Here is a 25,222-nt window from a genome sequence, read left to right as displayed (position 1 = left end):
AAGACCAAATGTTTTCCCTGATACGTGGATGCTGGTGCATAATGGGGGTGGGTAAGGGAAGAATGGAGGAACTATGGATTGGGCAGAGGGGAGTGAGGGGAGGGGAGGGGAGGGGAGGGGAAAGAGAGTGGGAAACATGGTGGATGAGACTCACATTATTATCCTATGTACATGTATAATGGAATGAATGGTACGACTTAGCATTGTGTACAGAGAAATGAAAAGCTGTGCTCCATTTGTGTACACATAAATAATTAAAAATTCTAAAAAAACCCCCAGAAACAAAAAAAGATAGTTCTTATTGAAATGAGAATGAATTTAGGGTACTGTCAATACCAAAATCTCTGCTCCATAGATATTATGAATTAAAACAGTTTTCTCAGTTGTAGATGAATATAATACCTTCATTTTATTTATTTATTTATTTTTGTGGTGCCGAGGATCGAACCCAGTGCCTCATTCATGCTAGGCAAGCACCCTACCACTGAGCTACAGCCCCAGCCCTAATACATATTTTTTTTTAAAAAAACTTTGATTCTTGGGGCTGGGGGTGTAGTTTGGTGGTAGAGCGCTTGCCTGGAGTGTGCAAGGCCCTGGGTACCAACCCCCAGTGGGACTAGAGGCAGGTGGGTGTGGCTGGAGGAGGGGCATTGGGGGCGTGGCTTTGGGGTCTCTATTTGTCTCTGGAGAGTGGAGTCTCTCTCTGCTTCCTGATCACCATGTGAGCTGCTTCCCTCCACCACACTCTTCCTCCATGATGTCCTGCCTCCCCTCCAGCCCTGAGGAATGGAGCCTTCTGTCTATGGACTGAGACCTCTGAAACCCTGAGCCCCCAAATGAACTTTTCCTCCTTACACTTGTGCTGTTCAGGTCCTTTACTCACAGTAGTGAAAAAACTGACTAAAACACTTCCTTTCCGATCTCCAGATGGCAAAGGCTCTTGCCTGCAAGTGACTTTAGGGTGACCAGGCTGGTACGGTTGTGGGGTGGGGCTAAGCAACACAGCCCATGAATTTGGGAGGGAGCTCATGTATCATGAAGAATGCACCTGAAAACCCAGTTGGGCGCCCACTGTGGCAGCCCAGTGCTGACACCCAAAGGCTTGGATTGTTGTCTCTGCGAACCTTGGAAGAGAACAGCGACCTTTTGGGCTGCACAGAGGCAATAGGTGAGCTCCAGCTCGGGACTACAGGGACCATGACCACGGAGCAAGTTTCAGCATTAGACTCTCACTGCTCCGTGGGGCCTTACCCCTGTGTGTGGGAAAAAGGGCAAAGCCGCATGTTTCTCTGCCACTCAACCTGGGTCACACAGTCACTTAGGAAGACAGTGTATAGAAATAAACAGGACTAAGATTCTGTGTTTCTCCAGCAATTTGTTTGCACTCCAATAGGAAAGAATGTAGGCTGGGTTAGGGGGGGGTGGCTCAATGAGCACTTGTCTAGCCTGTGGGTGGTACTGGGTTCCGTCCTCAGCACCACATAAAAATAAATAAAATAAAATAAAATAAAGAAATTGCATCCATCTACAAATAAAATTAAAAATAAAAACCAGAATGTAGGCTAACAAGAAATACAGCAAACCAACAGAACGTGGGGGAAATACTTCATGGAGAACATTTCCTCTTTATCCTTAGTGCAGAATTTAAGAAAAAGTCGTGGAAAGCCAGGTGTGGTGGCACATATCTATAATCCTAGCAGTTCAGAAGGTTGAGGCAAGAGGATTTTGAGTTCAAGGCCAGTCTCAGCAACTTAGCAAGGCCCTCAGCAACTCAGCAAGACCCTGTCTCTAAATAAAATATAAGAAAGAGGGGGGGATATGGCTCAGTGGTTAAGCGCCACTGGGTTCAGTCCCTGATACAAAAAAATATATATCAATGTGTGTGTGTGTGTGTGTGTGTGTGTGTATCAAAAAGCACACCTAATAGTTAAAATTTACGGACCATGGTTATTAACACACATCCAAAAAATGCCATCGAAGTCTTCAATTCCGAGCGTTTAGCAAGAAGCTAATGCTAGCAACAGCAAGATCATCTTGAAGTGCTCCTGATAGAATGCATTATCTTTTCATCCCTCGAAAATGAAAGCGAGAGAAATAACTTTAGATGAAATGAAATGAGTACTGGCACAACGGACAGTTAGTTATGGCTCCTTGGGAAGAAATAGAGAGACGCTATCTGTCTTGTAAAGATATTTGAGACAACTTTCAAGAAGTGGGCGAGGTGAAACGAAGTCGCTCTATTGATTCTGCCGGATGGGGATATATAGCAGTCTCGGGGGTGAAGACAGATCTGAACATTAAAACTGTTTTATGGGAAAGTTACTGTCTGTATGTAATAGGCTGCTTTAAATATTAACTTTCTATATTCATATTTTAATATCCAAAGACAGAGTCTATTTTACAGATAAGTGACCTGTAAATTTCCATCAGGGAAAAAAATAAAATAAAAAATAAATAAATACTCCCTCTTGAATTTACTTTCTGGAAAGATGAAGTTCACAAAAATACTTGGAGAGGAGAAAAAAAATCTGTGTTGCTTAAAAATTAATGATTTAAGCAAAAGAAGCATTTTCTATAACAAGGTATGAGGGGCAGATATAAAGTGAATGATTGCAGCCAAGACAAGACCATGTGGCTCCTGTCAGATGCGTTATTTAAAAATTTAAACTTTTAATTTTTCTGGTAATTGTAGATTCATGTGCAGTTGTATGAAACACCTTGCTCCTACAGCTCTATTTCCTTCACTCATAACATCTTTCAAAACACATAATGATATGTGTGCTTTAAAAAAAAAGACTGCAATTATTCAGGTTGCCTTCATTTAATATATTAAATGAATTCTCGTTTCGCTTAAATACTTGAATATTGATGAGCTAATGTGGCATTTCAAGATATACAGAAGGAAAGCTTCCTAGCCTTCTGCTTATTAAAAAAAAAAAAAGCAAAAAAAGAACAACAACAACAAAAAACCCACAAGTTGATTTCTGCATCAAACTTTCTAAACGACTGCGAATTGACACTTTGTGAAATGAAGAAAACAATTTCATGTTCTTGTTTTAAATTGCATATAACTGGCTGTCACTTTATAAAAACCCCTCCTCTAAAGCCATTTCAAAGGATTTATGAGATGGGGGCCTAGGTAGTATGAATTTTCACAGGAATTTCAAGAATTTTCACAGGAATCAGTACAGTAGCAGGGATTTATTCCTGCGGCTCAGCGCTGAGCTTCTGAGCTTGCTGAGACAGATGTGCACGGATCTGGCTAGCTGGGCTTTCAAACCAGAAGCATGCACTCCCAGAGAGGCAGCAAGTTGTGGATCACTCGAGAAAGTCAGCCAAGTGACAGAGATTGATAATCAGCTTCTGGAAGACCAAGGGTCATGAATCAACTTCCACTGAGTGAACCCTATGCACGTCTCAAACCTTTCATTGGTGATACCCAGCTGTCAGTGAAACGTGCTATCTTTGCAGAAGGCTGTCAAACGTGGTAAGTCAAGTAGAAAACTGTATCAGAGAGCCCAGCGCATTCCACTGACAGGCCCCCAGAATGGGCCACTGAGGTGGCTCGGAGCTCTAAGCTCTGATCACACCCATTGTGGCAAAGCTCTCCTCCGCTAAGATCAGATGGTCAAAGAGGAGTGTTCCCACTGCAGTTCTTCAAGGGACAGCAACATCTGACATATAAGCCAGGAGCACGGGTAGATACTGTGAAATCTAATGATAAGCACACAGACCAGGCTGAGGAGCAGAGGTGAATGGATGACAGGTGGGTATGGCAAACACTGCAGGTGCACAAAGTTTTTCCATAGCAGCTACTGAAACAGATGAATGAAGGCAGAGGAGAGGGTAGCCAGCTGGTAGATGGGAAGAACTGTTTATGAAAAAGCCCAAACTCAGGAATCACTGTTCTGAATGGGAAGCAATTCTACGAACAAGCCAGGCTATGGTCCATGAATGATCTCAGGCCATGGCGGGCACACAGGAAGAAAATGGATCCCCCAAGCTGCATGGGCAGCCAGTCAGGTTAAGACAAAAGTCAGCTCTGGGGCTCACACAACATGCTTCGAACCAAAGGGTTGAAAGTTAAGTCATTTTAGCCCAGCATGGGGCCTCAGGCTGTCCAGGATTTAAAAGGGATTGCTCAGAGTGGTTCAAGTACAGGGAAAGGAAGAAAAGGAGGAAAAGAGAATGTGTTTTAACGGGTTAAAATTGTAAGAAGTGAAATAAGAAGATGTAGAAAATTTCTTTAGCCATCAATGTAACCCCAGGCAGCAGAAAGCAGGAGTATAATATCACATCTCAGTGTTTATTTTCAGATCAGACACTGGGGACACAGAGACTTACAGGGAAATCCTGAAGCTGAGAGCTACCCAACACTAATGAGCGGGGAGGCCACTCTCCGCATTAGCCATGGTAAAAAGACAATGACAACTACTCACAGATCCCCAAAGGCCAAGGCGGAGAGGTAAAAAGAAAGTGGAGGGATCGAACCACACAGAAAACACACCAAGGGAGGAGAAGTTCACCCATGCTTTCATAAGAAATGTTAACAAAGCCAAACCTCAAAGAAAATCATTTTATTTCCATCTGCACATAGGGCCCAGTGCTATCCGACATAACTGTCTGTATCTGCAATATGATACCAGTTGCTAAATAAGGCTGCTGAGCTTTGGAAATGTGCCCAGTACAACCAAGGGGCTGAATTTCCATCTTATTTAATTCTTAATTAAAACTTGAATTTAAATAGCCACATGTGGCCAAAAGCTACCGTACTGGATAGGTATTGGAAAGATCATACTATGTACCTTACATGTTTTAACTCGTTGAATCATTACAATGCTATGAGGGTGAAACAATGTCATTGTCCAAATATATATATATATGTGTTTTTTTTTCTTTGTGTGGGAGGGTACCAAGGATTGAATTTAGGAGCACTGGGGCACTGAGCCACATCCCCAGCCCTATTTTATATTTTATTTAGAAACAGGGTCTCATTGAGTTGCTTAGTGCCTTGCTTTTGCTGAGGCTGGCTTTGAACTAGGGATCCTCCTGTCTCAGCCTCTCATGCAGCTGGGATTATAAGTGTGTGAGCCACCATGCCCAGCCACATTTTATATATTTTTGATAAAATTGAAGCTCAGAGTGGCTGTGCTCTTTGCCCAAAGTCACATGATTAATTTAGACTCCATATGGCCATGTGCACTATTTAAGAGCAAATTCCGGGAAAGGTAAACACAAGTGATTACAAAATATTTCCTGTTGATCCACAGACAAGTAAAGATGCCTACCTGTTTTCCCTGTGTTTTTCATCCAGGTTTTGTTAGAAGATTCATTGTCAAAGCCATCGAGTTGTAGCTCCTGGTATTCTTCACCAACACGTGCATGATGGTCTAAGATGTCTATTGGGGACTGGTGACGACCCCCACAGCTGACGCTGGACGTGACCCAGTGCTCAGGACCATAGGCACCTGTTGAAAGAAAGCAACACTTCAATCTTCGGGGCTCAAGTATCAGAGATGGAATGAATAAGACTCAGGAAGATGAACCCCACATCTACCAAACTACATTTTCCAACACATGCCAACTCTAAAGAGGTCATATTGTGCAGTATTACACGTTATAGGTTGATGCCATTGGTTTGATTTCAGAAAAGATGTATGACCCAAGATAATTTAGCTTCTTGATATGCAATCAAAACATTTGCTATGTTTAAAAAAAACTTTAATATCTTTTTTTTAATGTGTTGCTGAGAATCAAACTCAGTACCTCACACGTGGTAGGCAAGTGCTCTATCACTGAGTTACAACCCCTGCTAACTTAATCTGTAATCAGATTCAGGGAGTTGCACAGAAGGGCTGTCAAGAGTTGTTCACGTTTTTGACAATTTTGAAACAAGTTTCTTAAAATAAGCAGAGCGTTCATTCACAAGGAAGTGACTTAATCAACTTAGCATGTTTTGTTGATGTGAACAGTATCCGAAACACAATTTTTTTCTAACAACACCAAAGTCTGTAAACAGAGAAAGGAAAGGAAAAAAAAAAATCAAAATTAAAAGTCACAGAAACGCACGCCTGTAATCCCAGCGGCTCAGAAGCCTGAGGCAGGAGGATTGCAAGTTCAAAGCCAGCCTTGGCAACTTAGTGAGGCCATAAGCAAATCAGTGAGATCCTGTCTCTAAATACAAAAAAGGGTTGGGGGGTGTGGCTTAGTGGTTAAGTGCACCTTGGTTCAATCCCTGGCACTGTGGTTAAGTGCACCTTGGTTCAATCCCTGGCACTCAAAAATAACTAACTGACTAACTAAGTAAGTCACAGAAAAGTAGATGAGATTTATTAGAAATGATATAAACAATAAGGCAGGCTTTTCTTTTGGTGAATTGTGACAGATTTCCCAGTTTGATTAGTTTGTGGTCTCAGATGTTAAACTATTCTTTTTCTCCAAACCTCTCTCTCTTCAGAGAGGGAAGTATGAGATTGCCTTCAGATTGGATTCAGGGCTCATAGAAATAATAGACACCTGGGGAAACCATATGCCATAAAAATAAAGGAAGAGGTACAATTATACAGCATGATTCGTATAGGTCCCAATCCAACTCGAACACAGAAAAACCCCTATATTTTCTTCTCTGCCCTATTTGGAAATGAAATGTTGTGGGGTCAATGTCTGTTAAGTGGATAATGAGCTCTTAGGATTTTCTGCATTCTACTTTTAACCATATCAGTATAACAAAGCAGGGAAAGACACAATCTTTGCTAAACAGATTAGGAAGAATCTCCTTTTGAGAATGAGACATAGAGTAAGTCTAAACTGGACAATTTTAGGTAGATAAAACCCAAGGTTTTCAGATAAGAATGTTGAGTATATGTAAATACACATGCTAATATATGTAAACATGCAGACATTCATAGTCTCAGTTTTTTTAGCTTTAAATGTCTTCATAGATCAGACAGAAGAGGAGAAGAGCCAGGGGACCAACTTGTTCATCCACTGGTATTTCTGTGCATTAGTACACATCCAAGCTTGTGCAAAGGAAGATACAGGTCTTGCTATTTGAAAAATTCCCCTAATTGTCATCCCAAACAGTAAGAAAAAAACACATATAAAGAACATCCCCTGGGGATGGCAAAGATGGGTGATCTTGGAACGCTTGTAAGTCAGTTGCAAATGCCATAATACTTCTTGGAATAAGTCAACTTTCCTTACGGTAGCACTCCAACTAAACTAGGAAGCATTTTATTCCTGCTGTATCACCTCTTGCTTGAATTTCCAAGAAGGTGAAGCACAGACTGTGCATTTCCATATCTTACCCAAACTTCACTTTCACCTTACACACACACACACACACACACACACACACACACACACACACACTTTTCTGTCTTCTTTTTGTTGTTTTGAGGTACTGAGGATTGAGCTCAGGGTCTTACCCATGCTACACAAGTACTCTACCACTGAACTACATTTCCAGCCCCATGCATCTGTATAGTTTAAGAAAAAGGTGGGGTGAGAGAATGTTAAGATGGCCTCCAATTACAGGGACAAGTTTAAATTTTCTTTCACATGTCCAAAGACTAAACAAACAAAAACCAATCAAACAAGGTGACAGAAATACAAATTTTAGTTTTCTATAACTGGGCCTGTATGTCTAAAACATGGGAACTCATTTGTTAATATTGTATGTGTGTATAATGTGTGGTATATATATATACACAATGGAATATTACTCAGAAATCAAGAAGAATGAAATTCTGCTTTTGCCTGTAAATGGATGCATTTGAAAGCTATCATGTGAAATGAAATAAGCCAATCCCCAAAAATCAAAGGTCAAATGTTCTCTCTGATATGTGAATGCTCACACGATAAGGGGGGAGGGATAAAAGTTCATTGGATTAAGACAAGTGGGAATGAAGGGAAGGGAAAGGGGAATGGAAATAGGAAAGACAGTAGAATGAATCTGATATAACTTTCCTATGTTCATATATGAATACACCCAGTAAAAGTCCACATCATGTGCAACCCCAAGAGTGGGATACTAGTGATAATAACATATACTCCATGTTTGTATAAATATGCCAACATTGGCTCTACTGACATGTACAACTAAAAAGAATAAATAAATAATGCCTTACAGGAATTTACTACTACAATAAAATCACACTCAATGAGGAAAAAAGGAACAGAAGATGGTAAAATACACCCAAACACATACGACTCCAAAGGAATAATAAATCCAAGTCATCCTTTACAAAAACACAGATACCTGATAATGATCCTACCGCCAACAACAACAATAATCTGCAGCGTCAGAAAGGACTTCCATTCATGCCATTTCTCATAACCTTCCAGATATGAGTGAGATATAATTTAGTGCTCTATAAAAGTATAATCAGGGCTTGGACTCGCGGGGTTCATTTATTCAGTGGTAACAATCTGAAGGTTTAAGCTGACGCCATGCTTGCTTTCACACTTGCACCAATAGATGTTCAAGTGCAATTTTAATTGAAACTGATCTTCCACTTCAGATTTTAAATTAATTCTTCTTTGGAGCGCGTCATGCTCCAGACACCCTTGCCTTGCAAAACCCCCTATGTCATTAGTGGAGGAAATAGAAGCCGTTTCTCCAAGCTTGCAGATATTGATTACCTATTCTCACATCCAAGCACTACCACCATTGCACACTGTATAAATCTCTCTGGTGTTAAGACACTTTATAAAGGGCTGAGAATTACATCATTAATCATTTGCACTTGCGCAGAGACTCCTAGTATTGAATGCTTTGTTTTTGAGAACTTTGAATAAATGTTTCTAAGTAAAAAACATGACACTAAATAAAGACTGTGGTTAGCTGAAACCTAGGAGTAGGGATGGGGGACCGAAAAAAAAAAAAAAAAAAAAAAAACAGCAAGAAGCCTTCCTTCCTTAGGTATGATGTTATCCATCTAAAATAGAAGAAGTCTTTACACTTTAGTTTCCTCTTACTAGCTTTCTTAGAATGCAGGATATTTGCATATTGGCAGCTCATCTCATTCTGAACAGCTAACCAACTCTGACATCACTACCTGATAGACAAGCCTACATTCTCAGAGAGGAAAAGGGGAGGGCAGAGGTAGGAACTTCGAGATAGTTTAGGGATGCTGAAAGCCATTTCCCATCCACCTGTTACAAATCTTGCAAGAATGAGCCAGTGCAGTAGCACACTCCTGTAATCCCAGAGACTCAGGAGGCTGAGGCAGGAGGAACAAAATTTGAGGCCGGCTTCAGCAACTTAGTAAGATCCTAAGCAACTTAATGAGGTCCTGTTTCAAAATATAAAATAAAAACGGCGAGGGATGTGGCTCAGTGGTTAAGTGCCCCTGGGTTCAATCCCCAGTATCCAAAAATCAAAAAATCAAAAAATAAACCTTGCAGGAATGAGATCTGGATACAGACATTCTGCCAACCGTTCAATACTAGGGGAATCTAACAAGGCTTCATATTCAACAAATGATGAGAAATATTCCTTTGATCTCAGGGTAAATGTCCTTTTCTCGGGGACACAGAGAACAGAGGGGTGGTATGCTATCCTGGCATAGATGTGTGGGTTTCCTGTGAGCCTAGTTATATCATCATTGAAATTTAGTGTTTATTATACACTAATAAATATATGTACAAAATATATGTCTTGCCCACTAGAGGGAAATTCTGTGAGAAGTGGTTCCTTTAATATTTTGTTCAATTTGGTCTCAATGCCTGACACAGGGTCTTCCACATAGTAAGGCCCTAAAACAATTTACATACATGAATGATAATTACAGGAGGAGATCAAAGAGTGGCCGAGCTATGTCTTCTAATTGCACTACGGAAACCTCTTTGTGCGTGATTTGGTGTTAATTTTACCCATCTCTCTGAGGACACATCACTGAAGAAAATGCAACTTTTTTTTTTTCACTATTACAGGGAGTCAGAACATTATCTGAGGAGATGAGATACACGTATCCAAATCTATGTGCAAATTTAATAATTTGCACAAGGGTGGCTTATTATTTTCTTTTTTTTTTTTTTTTAGTTTGTAACATTTTTGTAGAACATAGTCATGTTTCAACTTCTCTTATTTCATGTATACTTTCAAAGACTTCTCTCATCAAAGAAGGTCAACTGAGGAGGAAATTTAGTCTTCTTAACCAATCCATCAGTGTTGCCATTCAAACACTGATTGGATGCTTGCATAGTACCAGGTATGGTCCTGAGAAATGGGTTTAGAGAACAGGGCTGCCCCAGATTCCTTGGGGTTCCCTTGGTCAACTTAAGCCTTCTGTGGTTTAGGCCCCTTATCTGTACAGAGGGTGCTTGTGTGTGCAGATTACACAAGATAATCATGTAAATCAAGTTCATATGCAGCATCACTCAACAAAATGTCACCAAGTGGTTGCTCTTTGTTGCTGGGTTACAAAATACACTGAAGGCTGTATTCCATAGAAGAAATGGACATGCAGTCCAACCAAGGGCTCCTGAGGTGGATGCAGGTATTTTGGGGAATACAAAGAAAGAGGAGGGGCCTCACCTCCCACAGTGGGAACAAGCAGACAAGGGACATTTGAATGATATTACTTCCAGTGCACCCAGGTTTACAAAGCTCAGGTCATTTAATTCAAGGATTTCCCACTTGGGGAGAGGCCAGTTGATTCCACTGGGAAATGGAGCTGAATCCCAGATTCAGCTAGTTAGTGACTTGCTTGCAAAGATTTAAGCAGGAAAAGATAAATACAGTAACTTCGTTCAAATGAAGCAGCCTGATTAATTAATGCCAGCTCAACTAAAGGTAAAAGAAGATATCACTGACGAGATCATGATGCTAGTGTGGCGGTCCTGATCGGATATGCTAACCTGGGTAGTACTCTTTTCAAAAATCCATAGACCCCCTCAATCACAAGGAGTACACATGATAAACCGAAAGTGAGGAACAATCCACAAAACAATTCACCATCCCTCCTCAAAAACATCAAGGTCATGGGAAACATGGAAAGAGTAACTCCCTGTCCCAGACCAGAGAAGAACAAGGAGTTGTAATCATAAATACAATGTGTTGTTCAAGATTGAAGGGTCAAACCAAAAATGGGAATTAATGGAGAAACTCATGAGCTCTGAATGAAGTTTGAAATTCAGTTAATAATACATCAGTGTTGATTTCCCAGTAGACGTCGGTCCAAAGGTTATTCTTAGTGGCTATTCTGCAAACAAAATGAAAAACTACTTTTGAAATCGTCCACAGGTACTAGGCCTGTAGCTCAATGGTAGAGTGTTTCCTTAACATATGTGAGGTACTGAGTTTGATCCTCAGCACCACATAAAAACAAAGGTATTGTGTCCATCTAGAACTAAAAAATTGATATTAGAAAAAAAAAAGAAATTGCACAGAGACTGGTGCAGTGGTGCACCTCTGTAATCCCAGTGGCTGGGGAGGCTGAGGCAGGAGGATGGTGAATTCAAAGCCAGCCTCAGCAACAGCGAGGCCCTAAGCAACTCAGTGAGACCCTGTGTCTAAATAAAATACAAAATAGGGCTGGGGATGGGGCTCAGTGGTCAAGTATCCCTGAGATCAATCCCAGGTACCCCACCCCAACCCCCTGCCAAAATAAAGAAAGAAATAAATAAAAGAAAGAAATTGAACAGAGGCCAAGTACGTTTTTTTAAATGACTTAAAATTTAATATGCCTATTTGATTGCATTTGCTAGTATGAATTTGCGACTGTGTCAAGGGCATAACAGGTGGGTGATAAACGAGAGATGATATCACAGCACCTTTCCTGCAGGAAAGGAATTTGCACAGAGAAAGATGGAAGGGAGGAAAAAAATAAAAAAAAAATTTTAAAAAACCCACTGAGCTAGAGAAAAAAAATCCACTGAGCTGGTAGGTGATATTTCATTATTTAAGGTTATATAAAATTGTATAATATATAAAGTTGGAGAAATTCACCTTTAAAAATTGTAGTTAAGAAACAACATTATGAGCTTAATTTATGGCTCATTTGTGCCTTAAAATAATCCACTTTTCCTCCTCGGTGTGCCATTAACAAGTCACTGTGGTTTTTCTCATTTTGAGAAGCTACAATTTAGTTGACTAGCATCAGAAAGACATATTTCTATAGTATGGAGCATAAATCATGCAATTGAAGATTAATTCCAACTGGCCTCTTTAAGGCAGACACAATTCTCCATGCAGAAATAATAGCAAATACTGTAAATCTGGGCTCATGTCTGAGAGTCAATTTGATATTCAATGTTTTATTTTTTCCTTAGGCAGATTCAGCCCAAGGAATCTGGTTGCCATGTATGAGAGAAGCATCTAAATTTTGTTCCACCTCCACCTCTACCCATACCATGAAGCATTCCTAAAAGTCCAGATAAAAACAGAAGCTGGGTGCACACCTATTAATCCCAGTGGCTTGGGAGGCTGAGGCAGGAGGATCTCGAGTTAAACAGCCTCAGCAAAACAAAGTGTTAAGCAAGTCAATTAGGCCCTATTTCTAAATAAAATACAAAATAGGGCTGGGGGCATGGCTCAGTGGTTGAGTGCCCCTGAGTTCAATCCCAAGTACAAAAAAAAAATTTGCTGACTCTTGTCAGCAACAAGAGTTTTGTAAAACTTAAGAAAAAGTATTTTTTGACATATTAATCATATCTTTGTCTAAGACCAAGGAATTTCAAATAACCACCTATGATTTGTATTCCAAACAATACTTTCTTTAAATACATAAGAGGTATTTTGCTGAAAATAAGCATGCACCTTGAATTTATTTTACCATAATACATCCAAATAATGGTTTCTATTCACTAATGAAAAGCCATTAAAAATAATGAATTCTGTCCAAATCTAATTAAAAACAAAACTAATATACATGTTATGTGCTGTTTCTAGTCAAATATGCTTATCAATGCCCCCCTCAGGGAACTTTTATTAAAAATAGTACCTGGATCTAGGCTTATTACTCTGCATCCTGGAATCTACTTTTAACCAACATCAACAATCCAAAAAATAAGTGCATTCATTTTTTACCTAGCATTATAATTAATGCTTTTTCTCCCAATCTAGTATACATCTTTAAACTATTCCATTTTTTAATTAAACTCCTTTATGGGATTTAGCTTACAATTCCTTTGCATATTGTAGTACTGGTAGGTTAATTTCCTTTTTGCATTTATTGTTATACAAATGAAAAATGGGAAAAGCACTAAAACACATTCCTGTTACTCCCCACTGTTTTTTACTTTATTAACGTATGATTATGAAGTTGTTCAACTTTGTTTATAGGAATATTGTTAACTGTTGAATCAATTAAAAAAATGTACAGTGACCCCAGATAACAAATCACAGTTTCCAAAATTTGAGGTTTTGAAATTACAGGTATGAAAACTTCATTCTCCCATTCCACATCAATGGTGCGCTTCGAGGAAACTACTGATAACTATCCATAATACCAGAAATGCCAGCAGACAATAGCACCAGAAACGAGAGCTCCTTTCTTCATTTTTTAACACCATTATCTGTCTAATTTCCCAGGGTACCTATTTGAGGGCTGGATGTTAAAAGTAATTTCAGGTAAAATTTTATATAGGACCATCAAATTTGACAACTTCCACATTCGACTCCACTCTCACTATAGAGTTAAAATAGGAATGGAAAAAGCAAACGCAGGACCTGGCTGTCCCCAACTGCCCCTCTTCACCTTCGACAGGTGTGCTAGTCAGCTTTTGGGGGCTGTGACCAAAGTATGGGACAAGAACCAAGAGAAGGAGAAAGTTTATTTTGGCTCAGGGTTACAGAGGTTCAGTCCATGGACATGTGACTCCATTGCTTTGGGACAAAGATAAGGCAGAACATCATGTGGAAGGGCGTGGCAAAGGAACACTTCATGGCATCCAAGAAGCAGGGGGAGACCCACCTCCTCCAGCCACAATCCACCTGCCTATAGTTACCCCCCCAGTCAGTCCATTCAAACTAGGATGGATGGATTAGGTTACAGCTTTCAGATTCTAATCATTTCACATGAATAATTCTGCTTTAACACAGGAGCTTTGGGGAGACACCACATATCCAAACCCTAATATTAGGCACTGCTAACAGATCTAGTTTTCATGGATCCTAGGATAGGTGAGTCATCTAGAGATAGCCTGTGAGTCACAGCTATGTGTCACCCTTGAACTAGAATCCGAGTTGCTATCTTCTTTGCCTAGTACTCTTTTCACCATACTGTGTGACTTTCCTAGTTACATAGTCCTTAAAATCAGGGCGGGAGATGCCGGGGGCGGGAGAGGGGGGGTGTCCCAGGTTCTAATCATAAGGCTTTCTGGATTCTATTTTGCTATTTTGAAAAATGAGGATATCTTAAAGATGGGTCAGTTGAAAGGTTGAAGCCACCAGGAGCCTACGTGGAGGCTCCATATGAGTTGATTAATTACCTGGGTAGATGAGAGTAGTAAAACTTGCACCATGAACATACCTGCAATTCATACACCCAAAGACTCTCGGTTCTTCCAAGTCATAGTCTGAAACCATGCACTATCAGATCCATCTGAGACAAATAGATGTAACTTCAAATTGCATCCACCCTGCATCCAAATATTTAATGAAAGTTCCTACCAAGCACTGGGAATATAGCTCAGTTGGTAGAGTGTTTGCCTCGCATGCACAAGGGCCTGGGCTCAATCCCCAGAACCAAAAATAAATAAATAAAAAATTAAAAAAATTCCTACCATTAATTCAGACCATTTATTCACTCAAAATTTAACTACTATGGTTTCAAGTTGGGGCATCTTTACTGTTACATCTTCCAGTTGCATCATGAAATTGGTTAAAATAAGCCTCTGAGTTACTAACAGGGTCATCACATGTTTTATTGTCCAAATGCCAAACATATTATATTTTTGTATAAAATGGAGCTAAGCAGATTCCAGATATAAAGCTTTCAACTTTCAAAGGAGGTACATTTTCAGGAATCCTTGCCTTGTATCTGACAACAGAATTGATTTTTAAAAAAATTCTAATCATCCATACAAGCCATAACAAAAACAATCACCCTCATACAAAATCATAGAGCATAGAGAAAAGAGCAACAGGCAAAGAAGTTAACAACTAGAGTTCATCTTCAACAGTGGCAAGTGAGTTGACTAACTCGTTGGCTCTCAATGTCTCCCAGATTGTAGGATTCCTTCACCATGAGGGCCACAATACACTAGCAATGCCTGTCGTGGCTACAGAGGGACAGGCGGGGACAGCATGTCACACAATTGCTCTTCCCCCTCAGGTTTCAATTCTGGAGATTGCAGTTGACAGTGGAAGGAGTCAAGTTCAATAAAGATTCAGTTTCTTTATATGTAAATTACAAGGTTACATCACCTCATCTCCAAAACTCCTGAGAGTTCTCAATTTTATAAAAGCATTTCCAGTAACACCCGAAGAATCAGTCAGCATGTAAGATATTTGTGGATAGTCTCCAGTCAATCTCCAAACCCCGCCACTGCTTCCTCTTTCTTTCTTAAAAGTTAACTGCAAAGATATGATGAGGGTTAAATAATTATATCGAAAGCTTAGGCAATAGTGCTTGGCATACAGTAAATGCTCAATAAACAGGTTTCTCTATATTTTCCTCTAGGATAACCACTTCTAAACCTTTATGTCTGAAAGGCATGACCCTGACCCATCTCCACTATAGCATTTGGCAATTAGCAGAATATCATCCTTCTTGATAGGAGACTGAGCCAGGAAAGTGCATTAGCGTGGGCCTAACCCTATGGGGGCACAATATCATGTCCATACAGTGTATGGCATCCATTGGGATTTCCCTGCTCAGAGAAACTACTTTGGGCTGGTATTATTCACAAGGCAGTGAGAACTTTCAGAGTCTGTGGGAGGAAATTACTTTCCAGGAGGTGCATACAGAAGAATGGGCAGTGAAATCAATGCAAGAAAAATTAGAAGGCAAAGTGATTAGGTTAGGAGAGTCTCAACACAATCAGTGAATTCATCCACTGGTGGAGTAACTGGGTGGTAACTGCAGGAAGGCAGGGTGTGGCTAGAGGAGACAGGTCACTGGGGGTGTGCCTTTGGGGTACATATTTTGTCTCTGGTGAGCAGATCTGCAGATTGATATCACTTCTTCTCTGCTTCCCAGTGGCATGTCCAGAGGTGCATTCCTTCTGCTATGATATTCTGCCTCACCAAGGGCCAAGAGCAATGAAGTTGGCCATCTATGGACCGAGACCATTGAAACCATGAGAACTAAATAAACTTTTTCCTCCTCCAAAATTGCTTTTGTCAGGTCTTCTGGTCACAGCATAGAAAAAAACAAAAACAAAACAAAAAACCTGACTGCAACAGGCAGGAACTCACCTGAAAACAGAAGAGAATCAGCTTAAATCAGCTATCAAGTGCAAAGTCAGGAACATAAGGAAGGTAAAAGAAATGGAGGCAGGGACCCAATGAAACCATACTTTAAATTTAAATGTGATCTCCATAGTTTTCTATTTCAAGTGTCTTTGCATTCAAACCCACTGGAGTAAGCTCTCTGTATTTGTGACTAACAACATAGGGTGTAAACAATGTTGGTTTAAGAGACCAACAGTTAAGTTATTCAATGCTTTCTTCATTCATCACTAAGATGAAAATGTCAAATTATAAAGATAAAAATCAGGAATGTGTGCTGAATGGAATATACACAGATAACATCTCCTGCTTCCTCTTTCTTCCTATCCTCTTTCCCCATAAGAGAAGAATAAGCCAGGCTAAGGATTTAAAGATCTCATTTAGACATAAGTATAGGAAATAGGCTCTCGGGTCCCTTGCCATAAATTTTTACTCAGGTAACACTGGGTCATGGGAAAAGAACCCATGAGAGACTAAATGGGAAGAGTTGTATCTCACTGAAGTTCTTCACCTTAGAGACCAGCCACAGCTCAGGCTATTATGTGGGGAAGACCCGTTAAGGTGACCATGAATTATTCTGCAAGGTCAGAACTGCAGCCCAAAGTGCAAAATGAAACCCGGTAGTTGAGTCTGGATTAAACATGGCTGGGATTCTTGTCTTTCTCAGAAAGGACTTTTTCACACGGCTTCTCTACCATCAATATCTTATGCCACAATGCTTTGTTTATTCTAAGTCACTCTAGGTCATCAGAAATTCCTTCACAAAAAGGGATGTGGGGGAGGATTCCCAGAGACATCATTTGGGAGTTTGGGAGAAGAGAAAGTCTTATACCAACCCATCAGAAATGAAAATTAAAAATATGGACCACACCACTGCTGAGGGTGTGCACAGGATGATTGACACCTTTCCTGTGACAACTAGAAAAAAAAAAAAAGGGATGTATGTTCCAAAATACATTAACTATTAAACACCACAGGGACAATGACAGGAAACAAAGTGCCCCATTTACCAGGTGAAGCCAGAACAACATGAGGGAGTCCCTGTGTCACTCTCACAGGTGAGGACTAGATGTTAAATTGTTCTTTTCTCTATTTCGATAAATTCATAGTATAAGCAACTTCCAACAACTGGGATACAGAAAGAAAATTAGTTAAAGTTGTAGGGATAAAACCCAGCTACCGAAGGGGCCTCGCTCTCCTTGACCACTAAAATCGCATCCCACCCTCTCTGTTTCCTTCACCATCTGACTCCATTTCCAGTAGCAAAGAAGGTCCCTGAGGTCACAGACTTGTTCACTTTCAATACATATATGCTCAACTGGGATAGGAGTAGAGCACCTACCATAATCCTACTTATCAACATTTTAATACTATATTTTAAACTGTAAAATACATGTGAAAAACATCCATCATAAGCAAAATATCAAAATTTTAAATAAAGATAATTAAGAGTCTGGGGCCAAAGGAAAAAAATGAGGAATTAAAAATGTTGTTCTAAAATATAACCGACCTTGATGACCGAGTTTTGGGAACCTTAGTCATAGTCCTGGTATTAACTGATCAAGAGACTGATATTTAAAAGTAGATAGCAATAGGATGACATCAACCATGCTTCATCAATGGACAGAATATTCACTGGGAATGTTCACTATATTTTACATTTTTCTCATTTTACAGATGGGAAAACGGAGGCTTCCAGAAGCTAGGAAACTTGCTCTCCTGTAGTAAGTGACAGATCAGGAAGTCTCATCTGCTCTAGAAAATGGGGTTGCGACCTATGGCTTATTGGCAAAAATCCGGTCTAACACATGTTTTTTGCAAATAAAGTTCTTCTGTAATACAACCATTCCATTCATTTACATATTGTGTGTGGCTGCAAATTGTCATAGCAGAGTTGGGTAGTCATGAAAGAGATACCACACAAAAATATTTAGCCCCTGACTCTTAAAAGAAATGCTTCCTTTCCCTGGCTTTAGAATACCATGTTGCTTCTCTAGCAGAAATAGAACATATGTAAATATTCACCAGAAGGGATTTGCTAAACTGATTGTGTTCAGTACATAACATTATACAAATCGTCCAAAAGTAGATAAGCTTACTGTGGGAAAAATTCCAAATGAATCCACATTTAAATATTTAAAATAAATAAATAAAAATGCAAGAAGAAACTGTAGGAAAATATGGAAGAGGAAAAGCATTTCTACATATTACCTAAACCCTAAAGTTAGACAACTAGTAAAATGAAACACATTAAATAATATTTAAATTTCTGCATTGCAAAAACTATTGTAAGACACATTAAAGAAATGAACGACACTCAAAATATATTTGTAACTAAAGGAAATATTATTATTGAATAAAAGCCTCTTTACTGTAACAAGAGATTACAGAAATCAATAAATCCAAAACCTCATATGAAGGTAGGCAAAGGATATGAACCCATAATTTAAAAAAAGGAAAATTTTAAAAAAGGAAATGCAAATTATCCCTTCATATGGTGAAATTGGTTCTGAGGAATAATGAGAAACATATACTACAATTAATAGGAAAAAAATTTGCAAACATCAAGACTTTTGATTCCATAGTTAGCAATGATGTGTTGAGATAACTACTTTCATTTATCACTACCCAGATATTAATACAACCCTCACAGAAGGAAAATTGGTACTAGCTATGAAAATTACAAATATAAACTACTTAAGACCCAGGAGGTGTTAATTCTATAGAAATGTTTGCATTTGTATAAGCTTAAAGTTAATAATGGTAGCAAGATCAATTTTTGTGACTGGAAACATGATACATACACGTCACTAAAGGGCTGGCGAACTAAACTATGGCAAATCAATTCAATGAAATAATCTAAACTTGAGGGAGGAAAGCTAATTGTTTAGGCTAAAATGGAAAAGTTATATTTTTAAGTTAAAAACCCAACATGTATTATAATACGCTGTTGCTTGTTTTTAAAATGAGAAAAAAAAAAAAAAAAAAAAAAACAGTGATAGAGAACTTGCTAGGTAAGTGCAAACCTCCAGGTTTCACTGCCTAGCATGATGAAACGGAAAAAGGTGAAAAAAGAGGAGAATAAATGACTATAGGTATTTACTTATAGATGTATCAAATACTTTGCAAGCATATTTAAAAAACTGTACCACCAATGATGAAGAACTGGGGGGGGGGGCAATTTTTCACTGCTTATTCTTTTATACTCTTTGAACACTGAACTATATAAACATTTTTCCTACTGTTTGATTTTAAACAGTACACAGAAATTTGAAATGCAGATAGGAGTATCTGACACCATTCTCAAGAAGAAAAAAAAAATCCTGAGTTATGATTACAGAATTACATGATAACATGTAAAGAAAAAAATAAATAAATCACAACAGAAAATAACACAAGATTAAGATGAAGCCTGTTGCATGTTTGATAATGATCACCTCTGAACAGAGAGTCAAATGAGAATAGCATGATGTAGGGTAACACTTACTGTGAGTATTCAATTCATTTTGAGGATACATATGTTATTTCCCCAATTGACAAAAAAAAAAAAAAAAAAAAAGAAGAAGAAGAAGAAGAAGAAGTGTATGGAAATGTGGAAAAATACATTCGCCAGACCTTGACCCCTGAGCCCTCTGGATGGAATCTGAAACTCTGCTTTCATCCCAGCATGCACTCTCCTGGGACAGCATTGTCTCCAATGGAGTTGAAGTTTGCATTTGGGAAGTTAAAAGAGCTCACCATTTTTTACCTTTAAAGCACATAAACCTGGAGTACATCATCAGATATACAATCTACCTGTGATACCAAGGTTTCAGGTGCTGGGCCAGTAGACGGGGCAGGGATTAGGCAAGGCAAAAATTAAAACACAGGGTTGAGGAATAATACCTTGTGGAATGATGTGGGGACATGAAGGCACCCTGGGCATTTTTATGTGACTGTCAAGTGGGATCACATTTTCACCTAAATATGAGACAAAGGAACCCACAATTATGAGAGGTCAACAGGGTGCTCACTTTTGCTTTGTACTTTAATCCCATCTGAAGACCTGACAAATTAGCTATCCACAGACTACTAGAAATGTTCACTCCGGGCTCCCTCACAGGCTGAGCAAGGGCTGAGGCTGTGTTATGAACCCGCAGCGGTCCAACCTCCCTGGTCTGCTGTACTGCCTATTGCTGCCCTCCTCCACTACATTACATTTTTAGTCATCATTCTCACCCTTCAGGAACTGGGAAGATCCTGATTTTGTCTTTCAATTTGTGACCTGTCCCTCCCGGCAACATGCCATTCGCAAATTTAATAAATCCATCTCCTTTGTCAAGTTGTTTGATAAAAAAAAAATTCTCAAAAGGCCAGGGTCAAAGATAGAACTCTTCATCATGAGAGTGGTGCTTTTTCCAGAATTCCCTGGGAAGGATTTTTCAATCTGTTATGAATCCTCCCGTCTCCCTCTCAATGCTAAGAATATCAAGATAGAATCTGTCAAGGTTCTTGTTGAAATCCAGACACCCATGTCGGCTGAACTTGGAAAATCAAGTCATGTTTTCAACACACTGCAGGGTTCCAAAGCAGCAGGGAACAGAGACTTCCCCAGTGAAATATCAGAACACTGTTCTCACAAATCTCCTCGCTTTGGTAGACCAACAGGTGTCGGAGTGGGCATCCAATACAGGACGGCTAAACAGATCATTGTAGTAAAAAACCATTCAATTACAAGACTTACAGAAGACTTATACTGATAAAGAAAAAAGTTAAACACTTTTTCTGCTAAGTATCATATAGAGAAAAACCCTGGAATATGTGTGTGTGTGTGTGTGTGTGTGTGAACTGGGGACAGAACTCAGGAGCACTTGACCACTAAGCCACATCTCCAGCCCTTCCTTTCTTTTTTTTATTTAGAGACAGGGTCTCACTGAGTTGCTCAGCACCTCGCTTTTGCTGAGGCTGGCTTTGAACTCACGATCCTCCTGCCTCAGCCTCCTGAGCTGCTGAGATTACAGGCATGCACCAGCTGGAATTTTATTTGTAAGTGAAACACACTTTCTGTTTAGGATTTATATGGCAAGACACTGAGCATAGCTGGGGATAAGGGAGACAGGGGTTCCAAACACTGAACCAAAGCCTGTTGCTTGGTGTTTGGGACCTGGGAACTTCATTACAAAGTCCACATTCCTCAGGCCTCATATCAGCATCACCAAGAGTTAAGGTGAAGGAAAACGTGCCTTAAGAATAATGAAAATATCCTTGAAACTATGAGCTGACATCGAGTGCTAGCTGTTAGCAGACATTTGTGCAAAGTAAAAGAGTCATCTCACATAATTCTAAAATCAACTATAGGCCAGAAATTCCACTATTATCCTTGCATTTTAGATAAGGCATGTGAGGGTATGAGGGTTGAATAAGCTATCCAACATCTCTGCCCCAGTAAACAGGTGTCAAGTCCCCACCCCTCCAAAACCATTCTTTATTAACAGGTAATATATGCAGGCCAGTGATAATAGTCTAGGTCCACCAACGATCTTCCTTGCTCCCGCCAAAAAATTATCTCCAATGTTTATGAATGGAGAAACCATAGCCTAGAAAGATCAAACTCTTTAGTATTTACATCACACCATTAAGAAAGTGTAGAGGGGCTGGGGATGTGGCTCAAGCGGTAGTGCGCTTGCCCTGGCATGCGCGGGGCACTGGGTTCAATACTAAGCACTACATAAAAAAATAAACATGTTGTGTCCACCAAAAAACACCTAAAAAATAAATATTAAAAAAAATAAATAAAGTGTAGAGGCAAGATTCAAACTCAGAGGGCTCCAGATGCCCTCTTAACATTCCTACTACAGTCCTATTTAAATGAGTAAGTCCTTCTGGGCTGTTCTGGTGTTAGTTAAATCTAGAAGTCAATTTCAACTCTGGATCCTTATTAGATTTGAAATCTGAGCCCATTACTCAGCAACTTCAAAGACTGGATAGAATCACCTATCAGCACCTTTGAAAATAAGAAGACGCTGATAATTAATTACCCAAGTACTTGCGAAAACACTGTACTATTTTCAATAAAACTATGTGTCTGTAGGCGGGGAACAAAAGAAACAAGTGAGTTAGCAACAATTTTTGTTGTCTGAAGACAACCAGCCACAGAAAGACACATATTCCCTAATTATCACACCACCTTTGAGAAGACTCATGCCACAAACACGGAGAGATTAAGATGAAAGGAAAAATTGATGGAAATGTTACCTTAATGAAAATTAATATCATAGACTTTTGTGTACTAACAGGTTCTGTCCAATTTAGGGAATAAAATACTTAAGAAACAATACCAACCTGATTATATGAAGACTGTTATGAGGGATTATGGTCAGTAATTGCAGTCAAATCATGCTAACTAGAATTGATGAGAAAAAACGTGGGCTCGAAATGTGACTCTATAGTGTGGTTCTGCAATCCTTCAATCTTTTATTTAAGTATCACTAATATCAAGGAGAAAAAAATTGTCCCTGACGACAGTTTTTTGACACCATGAATTGACAATTTCATGGTGATCTCTCTCTCTGTTTAAAACAGAGAAGAAAAAGGAAAGAAAAGAGAGGTAAATATCAGAAAGGAATAATTGTTTGAGACAATACAAGGAAGAAACATGTTTGGCAAGATGGATCTAAAAAATAGGATTAATAGGGAAGATCCACAGTTTGTGACTAAGCAGGAGGCAGAATATACTTTTTTTTTTTTTCCTTCCAGATCCTAGAACTGAACATTGAGAGCTGCAAGCATATGTCAATTCCTGTCCACCACATTGATGAACCTAGCTAGAATTCTTTAGTTCAAGAGCTCTGGTCCCAAACAAAATGCTTAGTGATTTCCAAAACAGTTGGATCCTGCTTTTTTTTAAAAAAAAAACACAAGTGCTCTAATTAGCAAATTAGAAGTCCTTTCCTTGCAGATAAAACTGCTAATGCAGACAAAGTCTCAATATAAAATAACCATTTTCAGAAGATACTGGACAGAGGAGGAAGCATGCTGTAATCAGTTTATATTCTCTTTGCAACCTTGGTGTTCAACTGCAGGACTACTTTTTAAGGGGAAATTGAGACCTTTCGAGAATTTCAATTAGGCAAGGTTGTTTTCATTTATTAGCATCAAGTTTTTTTCAGTAACTCTTTCCAAAACACCCATCTCAGAAAAACAAGAGAAAAAAATATTTGGTAAAGAACAGACAATTCTTTGAGCAGGAACCTCTGAACCATGTTTACTGAGACAGGTCACATAGAGAAGCATCACTTAATACTGTGCTTAATATTAAACTTGAAATTTCTATAAGGATCGATACGGTATAGGTTGTTCCTCTCTCTGAGATCCAAAAGAGAAGCAAATTGCAGGACACCAAGAGAAATCGATCAAACCACTCCACTAGCTCTTTGTTCCTGGCAGGCTGAGGTGCTTGTGATCCCTCTACCCAGCTCCAGTCTCAGGAGGAACATGCAGGGCATGATTGGAGCAGGACCACTTCCAAACATGAAGACTTTCTCTCTCAGGCCCAGAGTAATGAAGGTATGAAGATCTACTTGATATTATTTCTGACATTACATTAGCTTCCAAATGTAGCAACAACAAATTTGAAAAGGCAACAAATTTGAAAAGGCCACATTAGATATTTCCCTCAGTTTTCTGCATTACTTTGGTGGTCATTTATTAAAACATGGACTAATATATAGACTTCCCAACATAAAACACAGATACAGATGATAAGATGATAGGAGTTAAAAGCATTCTTTCCTCTTCCTCTTGAGATGTGGAGTTTCTCAGTACAATTTAAAATGCCACCCAGGTTGCCTACGCTGGTGAATTAAAATAACTTGAGTTGACATGATAAACACAAACAATCAGAAGATGGATCTCACATCATTCAAAAAAAAAAAAAAAAAAAGTAGCACTTCACTACCTCGCTTAAGGATATTTACGACCAAAGTCAAATGAACAATTATCTTTGCTAAAAGGGATGATAGGAATCTATCTACCACTGAAGATCGTTCTGCCTCAAAATTCAACTCAGAATGATCTTCAGCTGATTTTGAAATGCATTAATCTCAAAACAACCTCATTGATTTCATATTAATTTGCACTCCCACATAAATTAATCTGTCCCACCGGTGTGATTGAGAAGGCACACAGCCACGTACCATCCATCCAGGGCCACTTTCCAAGGTGAAAATCACGATCCCTGTGTTCCTCCTCTCCTGTTACCCCTCAAGAGGCTCCCCAGGCTGTCCCTTGGCAGGTTCAAGATGCCAAATGTATTTGTGCTAATAGCCAGATGTGCACACCAGGGTCCACAAAACACATGCAAGATAGAGGGAGTGGAGGACCCTGAGTCTGAAGTGTATTTCCAGGGGCGGGGGTGGGGGGAATTTTACCAAGGTTCATCTTGCCAAGCCCAGAGCCATCTCACTTCCTTGCTTTAGTCCCAATTATCCTCTACTATCCACCACACCCACTCCCTGCTTCCCTGAATGACATCTACCCTGTTTTCATCAATCTGAGAAAGATAATTCACATAATTCAACATGAGATTACTATTTCCCCAACTTTTTAATTATCTTACTAATTCAATAACATTCCCCATGAAAATAATCAATGCATTTGCAACATAATTATTTGTTACCACTCTTATTATATATTCATTAATCCAAGTATTCAAAGCATTTTTCAATTTATTTATTTATTTATTTGGTGCCAGGGATTGAACACAGGGGTACTTAACTACAAAGCCACATCTCCAGTCTTTTTTAAAAAATATTTTATTAGAGACAGGGTCTCACTGAGTTGCTA

The 25,222-nt window shown here is 39.2% G+C and overlaps 1 protein-coding gene across 1 annotated transcript in view; it reads right to left on the bottom strand.

The window, feature by feature from the left end:
* The window catches only part of Ptprg (protein tyrosine phosphatase receptor type G), a 708,866-nt gene that overhangs the window by 297,188 nt on the left and 386,456 nt on the right, over positions 1 to 25,222 (bottom strand). The window contains exon 3 of the mRNA XM_071619197.1: positions 5,289 to 5,468. Coding sequence (XP_071475298.1) covers positions 5,289 to 5,468 — 180 coding nt within the window. The remainder of the gene's footprint in view (positions 1 to 5,288; positions 5,469 to 25,222) is intronic.

Source organism: Marmota flaviventris, chromosome 1 (genome assembly GCF_047511675.1).
Source record: "Marmota flaviventris isolate mMarFla1 chromosome 1, mMarFla1.hap1, whole genome shotgun sequence".
In the NCBI taxonomy this organism is placed as follows: Eukaryota; Metazoa; Chordata; class Mammalia; order Rodentia; family Sciuridae; genus Marmota; species Marmota flaviventris.
This window is presented reverse-complemented; position numbering and strand designations above follow the sequence as displayed.